The sequence below is a fragment of the Ochlerotatus camptorhynchus genome, unplaced genomic scaffold (genome assembly GCF_037179485.1).
Source record: "Ochlerotatus camptorhynchus isolate MF236.1 unplaced genomic scaffold, CSIRO-AGI_Acam_v1.1 ptg000150l, whole genome shotgun sequence".
Classification (NCBI taxonomy): Eukaryota; Metazoa; Arthropoda; class Insecta; order Diptera; family Culicidae; genus Ochlerotatus; species Ochlerotatus camptorhynchus.
The window spans coordinates 1,594,289-1,609,514 of NW_027040640.1; the positions used below are offsets into that span (position 1 = coordinate 1,594,289).

Consider the following 15,226-nt stretch of genomic DNA (forward strand, 5'->3'; position numbering starts at 1 on the left):
CTACCCTGAGGTACCCCTGCATCAACGTTGAAAGTATCAGAGGGGACATTGTTCAAGTATACCTGGAATGATCTGCCCGACAAGTAGTTTTTGATGATCTTCACGAGGTAGATCAGAAAGTAGTATCGATGCAGTTTGTACACTAGGCCATCATGCCAGACATTGTCAAACGCCTTCTCAAAGTCCAACAATGCCATAGCAGATGTTTTTGAAACGGACTTGTTCCGCCTGATGATGTTAGTAACTCTACTTAGTTGGTGGATCGTTGAATGACCTTTCCTAAACCCGGGTGTCAGCGACTCTAGACATTGCCTCCAGTACGGCAGGCTCATGGGGGCTCACCATGGTTTGGCCAAGATTATGTGAAATCACAAAAGGTTGACCAAGAGCATTGGTCTTTTTAACTGGGGTTATGAGTAGGGATGGGTCCGAGTTCTGGTCAACAGAGAAAAGCGGAGGGATCGGTCTCGACTTATTTTTCAAAATTTTGGTCATCTTCCAAAATGGTTTTGCACAATCTGGGAGAGAACGAGCCTTTTTGGCAATATCGTTATTTCTGAGTTCCACCATCCTGGCCTGGACCATTTTGGTTAGCCTATTGACATTGGTCTTGAAGTGGGGCAACTGCCTACGAATGGTGTTACGGAGCCAGATAAGATCTTTGGTTGGGCTGTCAAGGTTCAGAGTATGACTCACCTGTCTGGATGCTGGTACGTGTTGCTCCCTGGCACGGGATTCGCATCTTCGATGGTTTGCAGACACCGATCGACTTCTTCGAACGACTCCGGTAGGACGCCTTACTCGATTGCTGTCTCCACACAGCGCTGGTACTGCTGCCAGTTGACACGATGGTAATTTCGCCGGGAAACTTGAAACCTATTGGCCGAGGAACCTACTTCGGCCACCATCGGATAGTGGTCCGAGCTCAGTTCCTGATAGGCGATAGGTTGAGAGATGTTATCGCCAATGTTACTGATGATGATGTCGATGGTGGCATCAGTTCCGGATCTACTCAACCGGATGAGAGTGTCCTGACACAGGATGTTGCAGTGGGCTTCCTGCAGGGACTTCGAATATTAATCGAAATGCCTATATAGAGGTACCAGACATGTTTTGCACTGCGCTGTCCTCTGTGAACAATTAACGGAAAACAGATTGTGCGTAGTTTCCGATAGATGTCACCGCAAACAACAGCAGTGACATCTGATGGAACATGAATGCATAAGCTTGACAAAATGATTAACTCGTCGCTATTGATGTCTGATTGTAGCAGTATCAGAAGAAACAACGAACGCTTCTGGAGATAGTTGACCCTAACTCTGACTTTGTCTACACAGCAAAAAAATAATTTTGATATCACGTCAAAGTGGATGCACTACAATCATGTCGAAAATATGGTGTAATATTGCTTGCTAAAAAGGACAAAATTATCATTAATACAATGCATGAACTGACATTACACTGCTTTTACTGCATTTGTTTATTTATGTGGTCATAAAAATTACATGAAATTTTCGACATGATTGTAGTGCATCCACTTTGATGTGATATCAAAATTATTTTTTTGCTGTGTAGCTAAATATTCTCAGAGATTTATATCCCTCTTCCGTTATGAATGCTTGTAAATAAAATGTTGCTAATCACGGTACACCGTGATTATTAATTATAATTATTAAGGATGAGTTTCCTCATTACCGACTTGTAGTGTCCTCTTTGACCGATTGTGTGAGATTGAGTATTAATTTTCATGAGCTAAAAATAATTTTCTGAAAACATTTGCCGAATTCCAACTTCATTGGTCTTGAAATCACACCACCTAGTGTTTCCTAACCGGGAAATTTACCAGAATTATCATTTCCCGATTCCCAGGAAACTAGTTTGACTTCCCGAGAATTATTATTTTTTTTTGGTACAAAAGTCATACTAAACATATTTTTATTAAAAGTTACCACACAACCCAGGATTTGCTTGGGGAAGCCAGTAGACACTTCTAGGGGACGTTAGAGAAAACTGCCGGGAAAAGTCGAAAGTAATTTTCAGGGGAACTCTGCCAGTTTCTGAATCACATTAAAATTCAACAACCAGTTCAATGACAGTTATTTGGAATAGCCAGGATCCAGTCAATTTCCGGAAACCCCTAGGAAAGTAACCAGTTTTAGACTTGGATTAAAATCCATTATGCGATGCTTCAAATCACACGAGAATTCATCTACTTCCTCTTAAGAAAGTTGTGACTAGGAAAGTAAACAGAAAATTATGTTGCTACGCGCGAAGGAAATTGTAAACAAACCGAAGCACGCTTAAAAACCAATGCAGGAAATAGCTAGGTCCAACAATGACACAAATATTCATTAGGAATTTTGCCAAATATTCAATTTTTTCAATAAAAATAATGCAATAATAGTCTGCTAGCATGAAGTTTACATATTTTAGTAGTATTATACTGCACAAAAACTTTGAAAATGTGAGTAAACATTCCTCTTGTCGACGTTCTAAAGTGAGCCGATGGGAAAACTAGTTCAAAGTGAGCTATTTTTGAAAACATAATAAATCCAAAATTATGTTAATCATCAAAACAAATCTTTTTCTTTATAGTAATGAGCTTTTAGAAAAGTTTCTTAGACTTTCTTGGACTAAATTAGCGCTGGTAAAAATAGATCCAACATGATTCATGTTTGGATAGGTCCAACCAAAATTCATAACTCCAAAGGATGTTACAAATTAATTTGATTTTCTCCAGCGTCCCAACCTGTAGATAGTGAATACACCATCGTTAGGAAAGCTGGAAGAAACTTCAGGAGAAAGTTGGTGAAGCTAAGACAGGAAAGCTTCCTGGCGTAGAATCTATCAAACAAAACCGGTAGATGCTTCTGAGACAATCTGTGAGAAATTCCCGGGTGAAGTTAGAAGAGACTTTCAGAAAAAGTTGAAAGAAATTTTGGGAGTCAGAAGACACATGCAAATTAACAGAATAATTCAGAAAAGTTTTCCGTGGGAAGTCCGTTTGAAATTGGAAATAATTTCCTCTTCCAGCGGTAGCCAGTAGGACTTCTGAGGGTAATCGGAAGAGACTGGTGGAACGGAAAGTTGATGAAACTTCCGTTGAACGATGGACGAAATTTGATGGAGAAGGTGGAAGATTCTTCCAGGGCAAGTTTAAAAACTTCCGGGAGATGTTGGAATCAGTGGCGTTTCCTTAACCTCAATCAACCTGTGCACCAACTATCAAAACATAAACAATTATCAAAATATTGCTTGCAATGGATAGATATCGAGTAAACTAGAAGCTTAAATGTATTTTTCAACCGATTCGAGTATGAATATGGCATTAAATCTGGTTTTGAAAGTTGGTGCACAGGTAAAAAGTGAGGTTACGGGACGCCACTGGTTGCAATGAACTTCCATGTAAACTCGGACGAAACCTCCCAGAAAAATCATAAGAATCCTTCCGAAGAAGCTGGTCGAAATCTTCAAGGGGAAGTTGGAAAAAACTTCCAAACAATATCGGAAAAATCTTCCGGGGAAATCCTGGCAAAGTTCAAACTTAAATATATATAACTACTGAAAATTATAAGTGGTCACTGGATAAAAATATTTCCCGATTACCGAGTATTCTCGGGAAGAATCTTCAGCAATTTTTAAATTCCCGGGTAGCTAGAAATGGCTGAGGAATAGAAACACTAGCACCACCACATCACCAAAAAATTCAAAGACATTACACTTTAGCCATCGATCCCTAGAAAACAAAAGAGGCCAATGCATCCCCTGACTTGGACAAGAGCCAGCTAACTTGGATGAAACTTAATCTTGAAATCAAAGCATTCGGTCCGACGGCGATTGTTTGAACATTATTAGATGAACAATATTAGACTACTTTTTTTTATTTTGAAGCAAATATGAGTAACTCAAATTTACTAACTGCAAATATATTAACTCTGAGTACAGTTTTCGTACCCTTTGGAGTACGAGTTATCTCTAATACCTTGTACAGACATACAAAGTGCACTGTTCTACTACCGTTGTACTGCTATAAGGTAGTACCATAAATTGTACATTTTGAGGTACTAGATTAAAGGAGTACAACGGTACTAATTTGTATGTCTGTCTGTGGTATAAGTGTTGATTTTTGACAGATGATTTCGTGTAAGGGTCTATTATTCGTCCTCGTGGAAAAAAAAACTCGAATGGATGGACTATCAGAAGCAAGATAATTTTCCGTTTGTCTCAAGGCTCTGAGGGGAGTGGGGAAAAGGTCCACCCCCCGCCCCCCTCATTCAAAGTGCCTCTTTTTTTTTTTTCTTTATTAAAGAGACTTTCAGCCTTGGGCTGGTTCGTCTCTGAATCAAAGTGCCTCTTCTTTGGTTGCATTATTTTGAATTACCTATACTTTAAACCAACCAGCATACTTCGCATCCTAACGACTCTATTTCAATCCATTTCAGACGAGAGGAAGCCGCCTGTCGTCCAAAATCGGAATTCGTCCCCAAGACGCTAGCGGATCTAAACATCGAAACGCTCGGTTCTCAGGACGGAATGAATGGTGGGCCACATTTCCTTAATCCCAATAGAGTAAAAAATTCCCATCATCACATGTACAGTTCTCAGCAAAATTTGTCCACCCAACAACACAACAACAACAACTACAAAAGTGGCAGTAACAACAACAATAATAGTAATTTTAACCGGAACAACCTGTACGGGTCACAGCAGAGCCTATCGTCGATGTCGACGAGGAGCGGCGGGGGTGGCAGTACCGGTGGTGGCGGTGGAGGAGGCAGTATCCACAGTCGCGATGATAGTAATTCGTTTTTGAAACCACCACCCTACGGATCGGTTAATACGCAATCCCCCGTCGACGGCTGGTTGAATGCGTGGGATCAACCGGGTGCGGCGGCGGCGGTGGCGCCCTCGGCCACCACCGGTTCTGCCGCGCGCAGAAATTACAATAACCATGGGAAATCCAATTTTAACAGCAGTAACAGTGTGTATAATACTAGCTCCACTACTACTACCACTTTCTCCACTAGCAAGTCCGGGTCAAAATTCGCTAACAACAACTTCAATGATCCCTGGTCAGGTGATTTATGTTTTACTTTCTTTTATTTTATGTTTTGTACAAATTATGTTTATTTTTATTCTATACGGTTAAATTGAGGATGGAACAGCGCAGCATTATTCTAGTACCACCAAAGATGCAATTTGTTACGTAAAATGCATGATGCTGGGTTGTTACTGAATCAACCGCGAAACGACGACTTTATTCTTAAGTTATTTTAGGATACGTATCCAGGGAAATCGTTTTACGTTTCGCGATATCATTTGTTTTGTTTGATTAGGCAATGAGCTTCCGCTTGTAATTGTGGTGATGGTGGTGGTGGATTTACTTAGACTTGTAACGATATGTAACCTAGCTCCTTCCAACAACATACGCGACTTGAGCTTGGAAGAGAAAGGATTATTTTGTACATTAGGAACCTGCTGAGACAAGTGAGGAAGCGAACCATAGCGCATGTTGGTAGAGTAATAACAGCACGTATTCACACCGGGAGGTAGGTGGAACTCATGTTCTAATACTTACATGATCAATCTTTGTGTACAGTATCTCAAATAGTTTGTGAGTGGACATGATTCCTATAGGCGAAAAACTTCCATCCAAAACCGCAGATGTGTTGGCCTATGCATCTAAGATTGGGCCCATCGCTAAAAATCTGCTATTTATCAATTCTATCTAGATGAACGCGTTATTGGGACGTTACTAATGGATATTTTTGGTTGCTATTGAAAATTTAGTCGATTGCTGAATTTATGTATGAGCCCAAATTAGGGACACTTAGGTCGATATTACCTGCATTGCCCCTATATCGTTTAGGCACTTTTTCCATTCTGACGACTCTCCCCGGACACCGAATCGTCATCTGGCTGCTTCATTCGTTTCCGTGGCAGGGAAAATTTCTCGAGGTCAACTGCATCCTCCTTTGCACTTGTTAGGTTCTCTTCCGTGGACATGTGTGGTGGCGTCTGCGAGATTCCTTGTTCCGAGGATTCCTGTTTTGAGGGTTGCTGGAGACCTGTAGAATAATCAGAGGTGGTGGAAGATGATGCTGTAGATGGCCACTTTTTCAAGTGAGCAACTGGGCGCCGATATTTCACTCCGCCTTCGTTAACAATGATTGTATCATTACCGGCTCGCTCAAGGACAGTAAACTTCTCCATTTTGAAGGTTGGTTCGAGCTTGCCAGATTCATAACTCTTTGTCATCACTATGTCACCGGTAGTTATATCAGACTCTTTAGCATGTCTACGATGATCTGCGTAAAGTTTGCCTTGCATTTTTTCAGCGCGTCTTTGTTCCGAATGTGTTCATCTCGTCTCCAATGTGGATCTGTCCGCAGTGATGGCAACAGGTCCTTAAACTGGCGTCCATGTAAGCAGCTCCAGTGGGCTTTCTAAGGGGGGGGGGGGGGTTGGTATTATACATGTGTATGTATTCCTAGAGATTCTTCCTCCAATCTTTTTTAAGAGCTTTTGAAATCCGTAGCGTCTTCAAAATCCCGTGGTGTGGTGTGGTTTTCACCATCTTCCTGCTGACACAAAACAGAGAAAAAAAACTCTTCGCTGGAGAACGGTGGACCATTGTCCGACCGAATCGTCTCGGGATATATGTGGTCTTTGAAAATCCGCTCCAGCGCTTCCATTGTCTTGCACGCAGTCGTGCTCCTCATTTCAGCTCCACTACAACTAAAAACATAGCGAACTCTTTGGCTGACAGAAAGTCAATGGCGATATCTTGCCAAGCCCTTTCCGGCATTGTCTTGCGACTCATGGGTTCTACAGGCTACTAACAGCGGTACATCCCACACATTCCTTCACAGCACTGCAGACATCTCTATCCATGCATGGCCACCATACGTAATATCGTAAATTCCGAAGCATTGCTACAATCCCGGGATGTCCACGGTGTGCAATCTCTAACGCTCGACAACGTAGCTTCAGTGGTAATACAATCCTGTCCTCACGTACCACGACACCATCAATCAATCCTAATTCTTTACCTAATTTACAATACTGTGACTTCACAGCTTCAATAACTCCAGTAAGCATCGAATCACGTACGGTCTCATTACGGATCTCATCAAGTGTGATAGCCGCCGGCGATTCTCCTACCGCACAGAGAAAGTGTTGGGTATGTTCATCAAACGGTGCATCTTTCTTGGTACACAAACGAGATATCACATCTAATAGGGTAGGTGTACCAGTTATGGCCATACCTTATGGTGTGTTCCAGTTATGACCTATGGAATTCCCATAGGCCATAATTGGGACACGCCATAATAGGAACCTACATATAGCCATAACTGGTCATTCCCCGAATATACTTAATTTGAAAGTCGTAGGGCTGAAGGCGTAAAGCCCATCTCTGCGCTCGTGAACAAGCTCGTCTTCCATCTCTGTACTTCCCTTCAAATATGTATTCAAGCGTTTTATGATCCGTAAAGATCGTAAAACGAAGTCCAAATAAGTACAAGTAATACTTTTCAACCGCCCATACTACAGCTCTGCGTCTGAGGATACATTCATTCAGCATTTGTCAGACCTTTCGAGGCAAAGCTAATGATTCTGGGCCACCCTGCCTCGTCACGTTGGATTAGCATAGCTCCCAAGCCTACTAGGGAGGCATCTACATAAAGTTCCGTCGTGTCTTTGGGATCAAAAAAAAACCCCCAACTTCCTTACTTTTGTAGTTCATTCCTGTTGAAGATCATCAAAAGCAGCTTGCTGACTTTGTCCAAATGCTTCAGCTTCCCCGCGGATGAACTTCCGAAGTGGCTCGGTACGGGTGGACAGGTCTGGAATGAAGTGACCTACAAAGTTCACAAATCCTAAAAAGCTTCGAACTTCCTCTTTTGTTTCTGGCGTTCGGAAGTTCAGAATTGCCTCATATTCCCAGGGTGCTCACGTTGAAGCCCAGTATTTCCAACTCTGTCACTCCAAATACACACTTCTACACATTCAGTTTTGCATTGTTGCTTTCCAAGACGGGCAGGACTTACTGCAACCTGATGTCGTGTTCCTTGCGCGTGCTTCCGGCGATTACAACATCGTCTATGTAAACTACAACTCCGTCGATCCCAGCCAATATTTCCGTCATCACCCGTTGAAAAATTTCCGGGGCGCAGTTTATCCCGAACATGAGTCGCTTGAAATACATCAACCCTTGGTGTGTCATGAACGTTGTTATTGAACGGGAATGCGGATGCAGCTCTATATGATAATAAGCCGAGGTCATGTCCAGCCTTGAAAAATATGTTGCTCCACGATGTTTGTTTAAGAAGGTTTCAATCGCAGGAATCGGATAGTGCTCTCGTTGAATTGCCTTATTCGGGAACTTCATTTTCACACAGAGCCCACATGAGCATCCATGGAAGGAGGAAGAAGCCGCACCGCTATTGATCGGAATCAGTAGTTCTTCGTGAGTCGCTGGGGGTCATCTATGTCAAGCGCATCATACTAATAGAGTATAAACAGAAAGAACCCTGCTGAAATTCCTATTCCTACACAAAACACAAGCTCCTGCTGCAGTTAACAAATAAGATTTATCATATAAGACCACGTAGTCCTACGTCACCATTGCGTACAATCCAATAGGGCTGTCCCTTGTAGTTTTTTTTCAATATAATTTATTTGTAAAGGCTCAATTGCGTTAGCTTTTCGGAGCCGTAATTCAATGTATAACAATATTTCTTATGACTAAACTTTGTATAATCGGGACTGAATACTTGCGGCTTACTCGAGGTTAAGGCAAACAATTTTTTAACAGGTCGGACGTGGACTTGGAATAAGATACATGGGGGTGAATTGTCGTTTCAACTCCGTCACCGTTGCACTGGTGAATGAACGTGGAAGAGCAGTGCGGAAAAGTGCTCTGAATCTTGAAAGTTGAATGGACAATTGATGAGACGACTGAAACGAAACACAAAACCCGAATTTATCCACCTATGGTGTGATCAGACCCTTCTTACTTATTCAAGTTTATTTATTTTATTGTCATTATCAGTGACCAAGCCCCCCACCCCCGTGTCATCCAGTGACGCTACGCCACTGCCTGGGGGTACCCGGAATATATCCGGGTGTAGTCTATTTGGTGAGGCTACCAATCACCTTATCATCGTATTTTAATGTGATTTAATGGGTTTTAATTCAATTCATATTCAAGCAACTTCCCCGGGGTACCCGGAACATGTCCAAGTGTGTCCAATGTGGTCTGGGACACTTAACACGACTTGCATTGATCTTATTTTTGAATTCTGTAGTAATTTGATGTGTCGCATGATGGTTTTGATACGTTTTCCGTTAAATCCAGCGTGAAGGCCCATATTCACCGGATCTTATTCCGACCATATCTCCGGAACCGGTTCACCGATTCCAAAACCGTTCAATAGCGTTCAATGGGACCCCAAGACCTATCATTTGGCGCCGAGTTTGTCCAAATCGGTTGAGCGGTTGCTGAGAAACGTGAGCGCATTCATTTCGTTACATACACACACACACACACACACACACACACAGACATGTTCCGATCTCGTCGAGCTGAGTCGAATGGTATATGACACTCGGCCCTCCGGGCCTCGGATCGATAGTCGGTTTTTCAAGTGATATCTATACCCTTCTTTGTAAGAAGGGTAAAAAGGTGCTATGTTGGGAGAACGATGAAAGGACTGACACATCAATTAAAAAAAACTGCTAAATAGAAAATTGTAAATCTACTTCATATATTCGAGATCGCGGCTAGCCAGAACGTCTCTAACGGGTGAAGTAGGTTGCTTTCATCGGGTCCTAAGGGATTCACACAACTCAGTTATGGCAACACAGTATAAAGTACAAGACCAAACAACATGCTCGATGTGGTGGTAACCGTCACCGTCTGATTGCTGTTTGAGAGCCCAATCCGATAGAGATGCGAGTCTAATGAAAAGTGATTGTTCATGAGCCTATTCATGACGCGGTTAAAGTCACGGTCCATGCCCAATAGACTGATGCAAATTTTGACATTTTCGCTCCACAGTGCACAAACGGTTCCTTATCGGGTCCTTATTAGTCTCCCAACATTTGAACTTCTTTGATAAGAAACTGATTTGGCACAAACCATTTGAAATTATTATGGGAAATCCAAACTTTTTGTTCATTGTCTTCTTACCTATAAGCTATACTTATGGAAAATTTTCTCTGCTACAAGTTAATATTAAAATAGTTATTAGTTGTTTAAGAGATTGATAATCTTATGGCATGATCAAGCAGCTGTATTGTGAGCAACACTGTATCTTACAGTGTGACATAGTAGCCATGATTTTTGTGCTCTATTCTAAGCGCCAGAAACACCAATGTTGCCTGCTGAAAAGTTGATTGAGTATAATCATTAGACATTAGTGGCTTGAATTATTGATATCTTTTGATGCTTACATTATATTGAAAAGTTGTTTTGGACAAAGTTGTAACTGAGAAAATTTTTTCAAAGCATAGCGATATGGTAAATTATTAGATGGATATGAACAAAACATTTGGTTTTCCCATAGTAATTTCCGTATAAACTTCAAATGGTTTGTGCCAAATCAGTTTCTTATCGAATGAGTTCAAATTTTGGAAGGCTAGTCAGGACCCGATTTTGAACCGTATGAGCACTGTGGAGCGAGGGGGGCGACTGTATCTACGATGCAGTTGCTGAGATGCTGAGTAGATAGAAGGAAGATTTTTGTCGATTTTGAAAATTTCCTGCTAAAAGATGAAGCACGATGCAAGTAGATGCGAGAAATGAAAGATGATTTTTCGAAGATTGATTCGCTAGTGTGAGATTTTTTGAGCATCTAGAATTGAGATTTAGATATGTCGCCCCCCTCGCTGTGGAGCGAAAATGTCAAAATTTGCATAAGTCCAATGTTCAACCCTTTAAACCATGGTTTGTTCGACACCTGTGGGCAGAGTTGGCAAAATCAGAAATCAATTGATATTTTTCCGCTCTCATGCGCTCCCAATATCACGCGTGAAAGTGAAACAAAACATCATGCTTGATATTGATTTTACAAGCTCCTTTGATATTGCGAGACTATTCAAAACGTGCAAAAATCAAGCTGAGAGTTGCTATCTCTTTTTTATCTTCACCGATGGCAGACGCGAAGGGACTGCTGCAAGCCGTTATGGATATTTCGGTTGCATTCGGGAGTAAAGCAAAAATCATTAAACTCAATCTCACTACAGTTTGGTGAGATTTACTGTTGGTGAGTTTTGTTAGCTTGATATTCCGAGCTGCGATATCACAGCTTACAAAATCAACCGCAGTAGTTTGCTTGTTGATTTTTGTCTACGAAATCACGAACCTTCCCAAATCACCATCATTCCACTTTTGTTGCCAGTTGCTGAGGACTTGCTGACGAGCAATGAAGAAAAAATCATTGAAGGCGATTTGTCGCTCCAAAATGTTGCCTTCCGCTATGGACCACCTTATCCAACGAGTCCGCTTTCTCGTTACCCGGAATAGAGCAATGAGAAGGGACCCAAACCAAGGCGATAGTGTAAGAGCAATTAGATAAAGCACTCAGGGTAGATCGTATTCCAAACAGAAAATACGTCGAGTGCTTTATCGGCCTCATTGAACGAATAGCCTCCAGTTAGCTTAGACTGTCCGTGTAAATGAAGTAATGGTCAGGGGAAGTTAGGCAATTTGCTCTAAAGATACAGCTGCTAGCTCCGCACCGTAAACTGAGCAGGGTTTCTGAAGTTTATAGGAGACGCTATGAAATTCATTGAATACTCCAAACCAGTGGACGCATTTATGGTTGACCCATCTGTGAAAAATCTCTTCTCTTGACTGACGTGGCGGTACTTGATAGCGAAAATTGAGGGGACAACCATCGAACGATGAGGATCTGGTATTCCATGGATTTCTTGCTTCATAGTCAAATCAAAATGTACAGAGTAACTGTAGAAGTCTTCGAAGCCTGCACAATTGGAGTTGAACGAAGACGGCCCAACCTCCAGCGTCATGTATTCGTAGTACAAATTCATGAATCGAGTTTGCGGATTTCGGTCGGGCAACTTCTCAAAGTTCTCTATTACCAATGGATTCATAACTTCGCAACGGATGAGAAACTGGAAAGACAGCTCAGCGAAACGATCTGTTAAGGGAAGTACAACCGTTGCAGCTTCAAAATGTGTGTTTTTGCCGCCTATTGAAAACAAAAGTTACCGTACTCTAAAAGATATAAAATGGTTGTTCGGTACAACCTTATCAAGTCTTCCAGATGAATTATTTTATGAAAAAAATGACAAACATAAAATAACAGTAACGTTACGGTACACAAACTCCTATAAATATTCACGGTATATATAAACGCTCTAACGTTACGCTGACCTTTCTTGCCCCTAGTTCCCTTATGTACTCTTGATTATGTAGGCACACCCAATTAACCAGAGGCCCGTTATTTCGCCATTTTGGATATATACAGCTGAACAATGCTGATATACCAGTGTTTGTAAGTTCTGATGACGCACATATATAGTCAAAAAGATGAAAGAACGTGCCTATGGTTACTTGGGCAGAGTGCTTGATATGAATGAAACCAGGAATTTTATACAAATATATAGCGTTAGATCAGCGTTTTAACGTTTATTCCGTACTTGGGTGCTTCATGTAAAGTTAGTCTTAAAAAAGCTCATCTGAGTACTAAGTTGGTTTAAAGAATGTCAGGCTTCCAAATCAGATGATTGCATGTCACAAAGCTCGCGAAAGAAAAACCTTCCGTAGTTTAATCCATATCGAGCAGTACTCATTAGATTATATTGGCGTAGGCAGACATTTTTTCAGGTTTTCTGTTTCAGCACCGGCTTGTATGCACTAACGCACACATGATAAACATTGAAGGTGGAGTAATGTAATGTAACAACTTAACTTTTTACTCCTACAGCAGCATGGAAAGTCATGAATCATCAGAATTTATTGATAAATTGCAGTAGCTTCATTGCTGGTGGTACATATGGTGATGGGAATTTTGTCCACATTTGTCTAACTATATTACCATATTCAATCCATTAATACAGATTCATGATAGACGTATTCTTATAAACTTATTTCACCTCAAATAGCATTTTTCGTTCATGTGTAACATTTGTTTTCCAAATATTTATTCATAGTTTACTTTAGTTTCAATTTATTTCAATCAAATTTTGCAAACTTCTTGATTTATCGCCAGTCTGTCCCCAAAAGATATACGCACCTTCTTCATGTCAATCGTCAGTGTTTTGAATCGAATCTTCGAACAATCTTCAACCAACTTGTTAGAAAATCAATGTTTTCGAATTCATACCTTTGACTAATCTCTCTTTCGAAACGTATTTTTTTTTCTTTCGGTGTGAATGAATATGTTCTTTTATTGTTTGTCTTCTTGAAAGTTTCATATAATTTCCTTGTCGACCTTGTGTTTTCCTACTCAAAGTATTTTCTTCCGGAAAAAAAAAAGTTTCGATTCTTCAACACCCACAAACAATATCCAAAGAAAACGAAACAACCCCCTTATTCTTCCACTATTTGTTTTCCGTTTCACGAGTCCTTTCGTCTCTCAATCTCTGTATCTCTCTTTCTCTCTCTATTTATTTCTCTGGACCTACATAGGCGGTTCATCATCACGTCTCAATTCACCGGTCAATAAACCGACTCATCTGGAACTTTTGGGTAACGGTCAAGCGCAGGCGCGTTCCACCAATGGTAATCAAAATTCAAAGCCCATTTCGTCATTCATTCTCGTACGAGCTGAGTTTTACTTTTCGTTTTTGCGCTATGATTTCCGTCTCCGAACTACACACGCATTTTTATCAATCATTGAAAATTGAAGTTTGAATATTCACCAAAATTTCGTTTGCTTTTATCTAACACCCAAATTGTAACTCATAGTTTGTGTGGTCTTCAATTGGATCTCAAGCCATTTTTAGTTTGGTTTGAATCGATCTTGCTATAGGATTAATTTCTCAAATTGAATTGCATGCCTAAGTTATAATGAATTTGATTAATTTTGTACAAACCATGTTCTGTTTGGTAATAATCAATGACAGTAACCCACTTACTTGATAGTTCCAGCTGCCATGTCTAAACTACGTAGTGGTACCATAAAATTTACCATAGCTGCTGTCTATTATCTGAACTTTCCTCCCGCATGTTGCCATCAGTTCTAATTTTTTGTGACGACATTTTTCATTTAGGTTTGATGTGTTTCTGCACCATTCCATATTTTGTGGCTTTACCTTATGTTTCTATAGTATTCCGTTTCCATTGTCGTTTGTGTGTCGTCTTCATTCTGTGTAACACATTCCTACATCCATACAGGAATAGTTTGGTTTAACCCCGTTAGAATATGAAATCAGAAAGTGACGTAGTTGACAGTAGAAACGTGTCCCAAGCAGTATTTAGAAAGTGTAAACGTAGCCAATAGAGACTAGATCTTACGATTACGAGTGATATTAGTGCAAGTTGAGATTGCATTGTTTTTAATTTAGCAACTTGATTAACATTTTCTTTTCTGTTTCTCGTTTTGTGTAGCTTCACCATTGCCATCGCCGATGCGCTCGCCTGCGAGGACACCGATGCCAGCCAAACCAACGCAGCCATGCTGTACGGCACTGTACGATTTCGATCCAGAAAACCCGGGTGAACTGGGTTTCAAGGTAAGCTATCCCCGACACCATGAACCTTCACCGTTTCTTTATCGAGTAATTTTTCTAATAAGTTTTAGTTATCTGAGTCGGTCGCTTCTCCGGATGCATTCAGAACATGTCAGGATTTTCCAATGTCGTATTTGCGGTCACCGAATAATTATGTTGGCAGTTTTTTTGGGATTTTTCAAACACACTCTACTTTACAGTATGGTGCTGCTGTTTAGAACCCATTCTATCAAAATGAAGCCTAGCGAACCTAGTCAGTTCAACGTAGATTCATTCGCTACGCACTTCGAGGATAACCCTAAAATGATCCTTTTAGACTGCCCACCTATGAGGAACGTTGCTTGTTGATCCATCTATATTAGGGTGGTTCAAAATATCGATGTTGATCCACCAAGCTCAATCGATTCCAAATTAGATACTGATCATTCTCCCAAAATTTAAGCTCATTTGGTTGCCTCATACTGCGTTGGGAATTATTATGCAAAAAGTGAACTTTTTGTTCTCCTCGTACTAGATTTGCGTC

The 15,226-nt window shown here is 40.8% G+C and overlaps 1 protein-coding gene across 7 annotated transcripts in view; it reads left to right on the forward strand.

The window, feature by feature from the left end:
- EndoA (endophilin-A) overlaps nucleotides 1-15,226 on the forward strand; it is a 138,622-nt gene that overhangs the window by 99,723 nt on the left and 23,673 nt on the right. For 3 of the 7 annotated variants that reach the window (XM_065221925.1, XM_065221926.1, XM_065221924.1), the window contains 2 exons: nucleotides 4,443-5,077; nucleotides 14,582-14,706. In XM_065221925.1, coding sequence (XP_065077997.1) covers nucleotides 4,443-5,077; nucleotides 14,582-14,706 — 760 coding nt within the window. Of the gene's footprint in view, nucleotides 1-4,442; nucleotides 5,078-13,660; nucleotides 13,754-14,581; nucleotides 14,707-15,226 lie in introns of all 7 variants that reach the window. The other 4 variants (XM_065221929.1, XM_065221928.1, XM_065221927.1 and 1 more) reach the window with 3 other exon arrangements.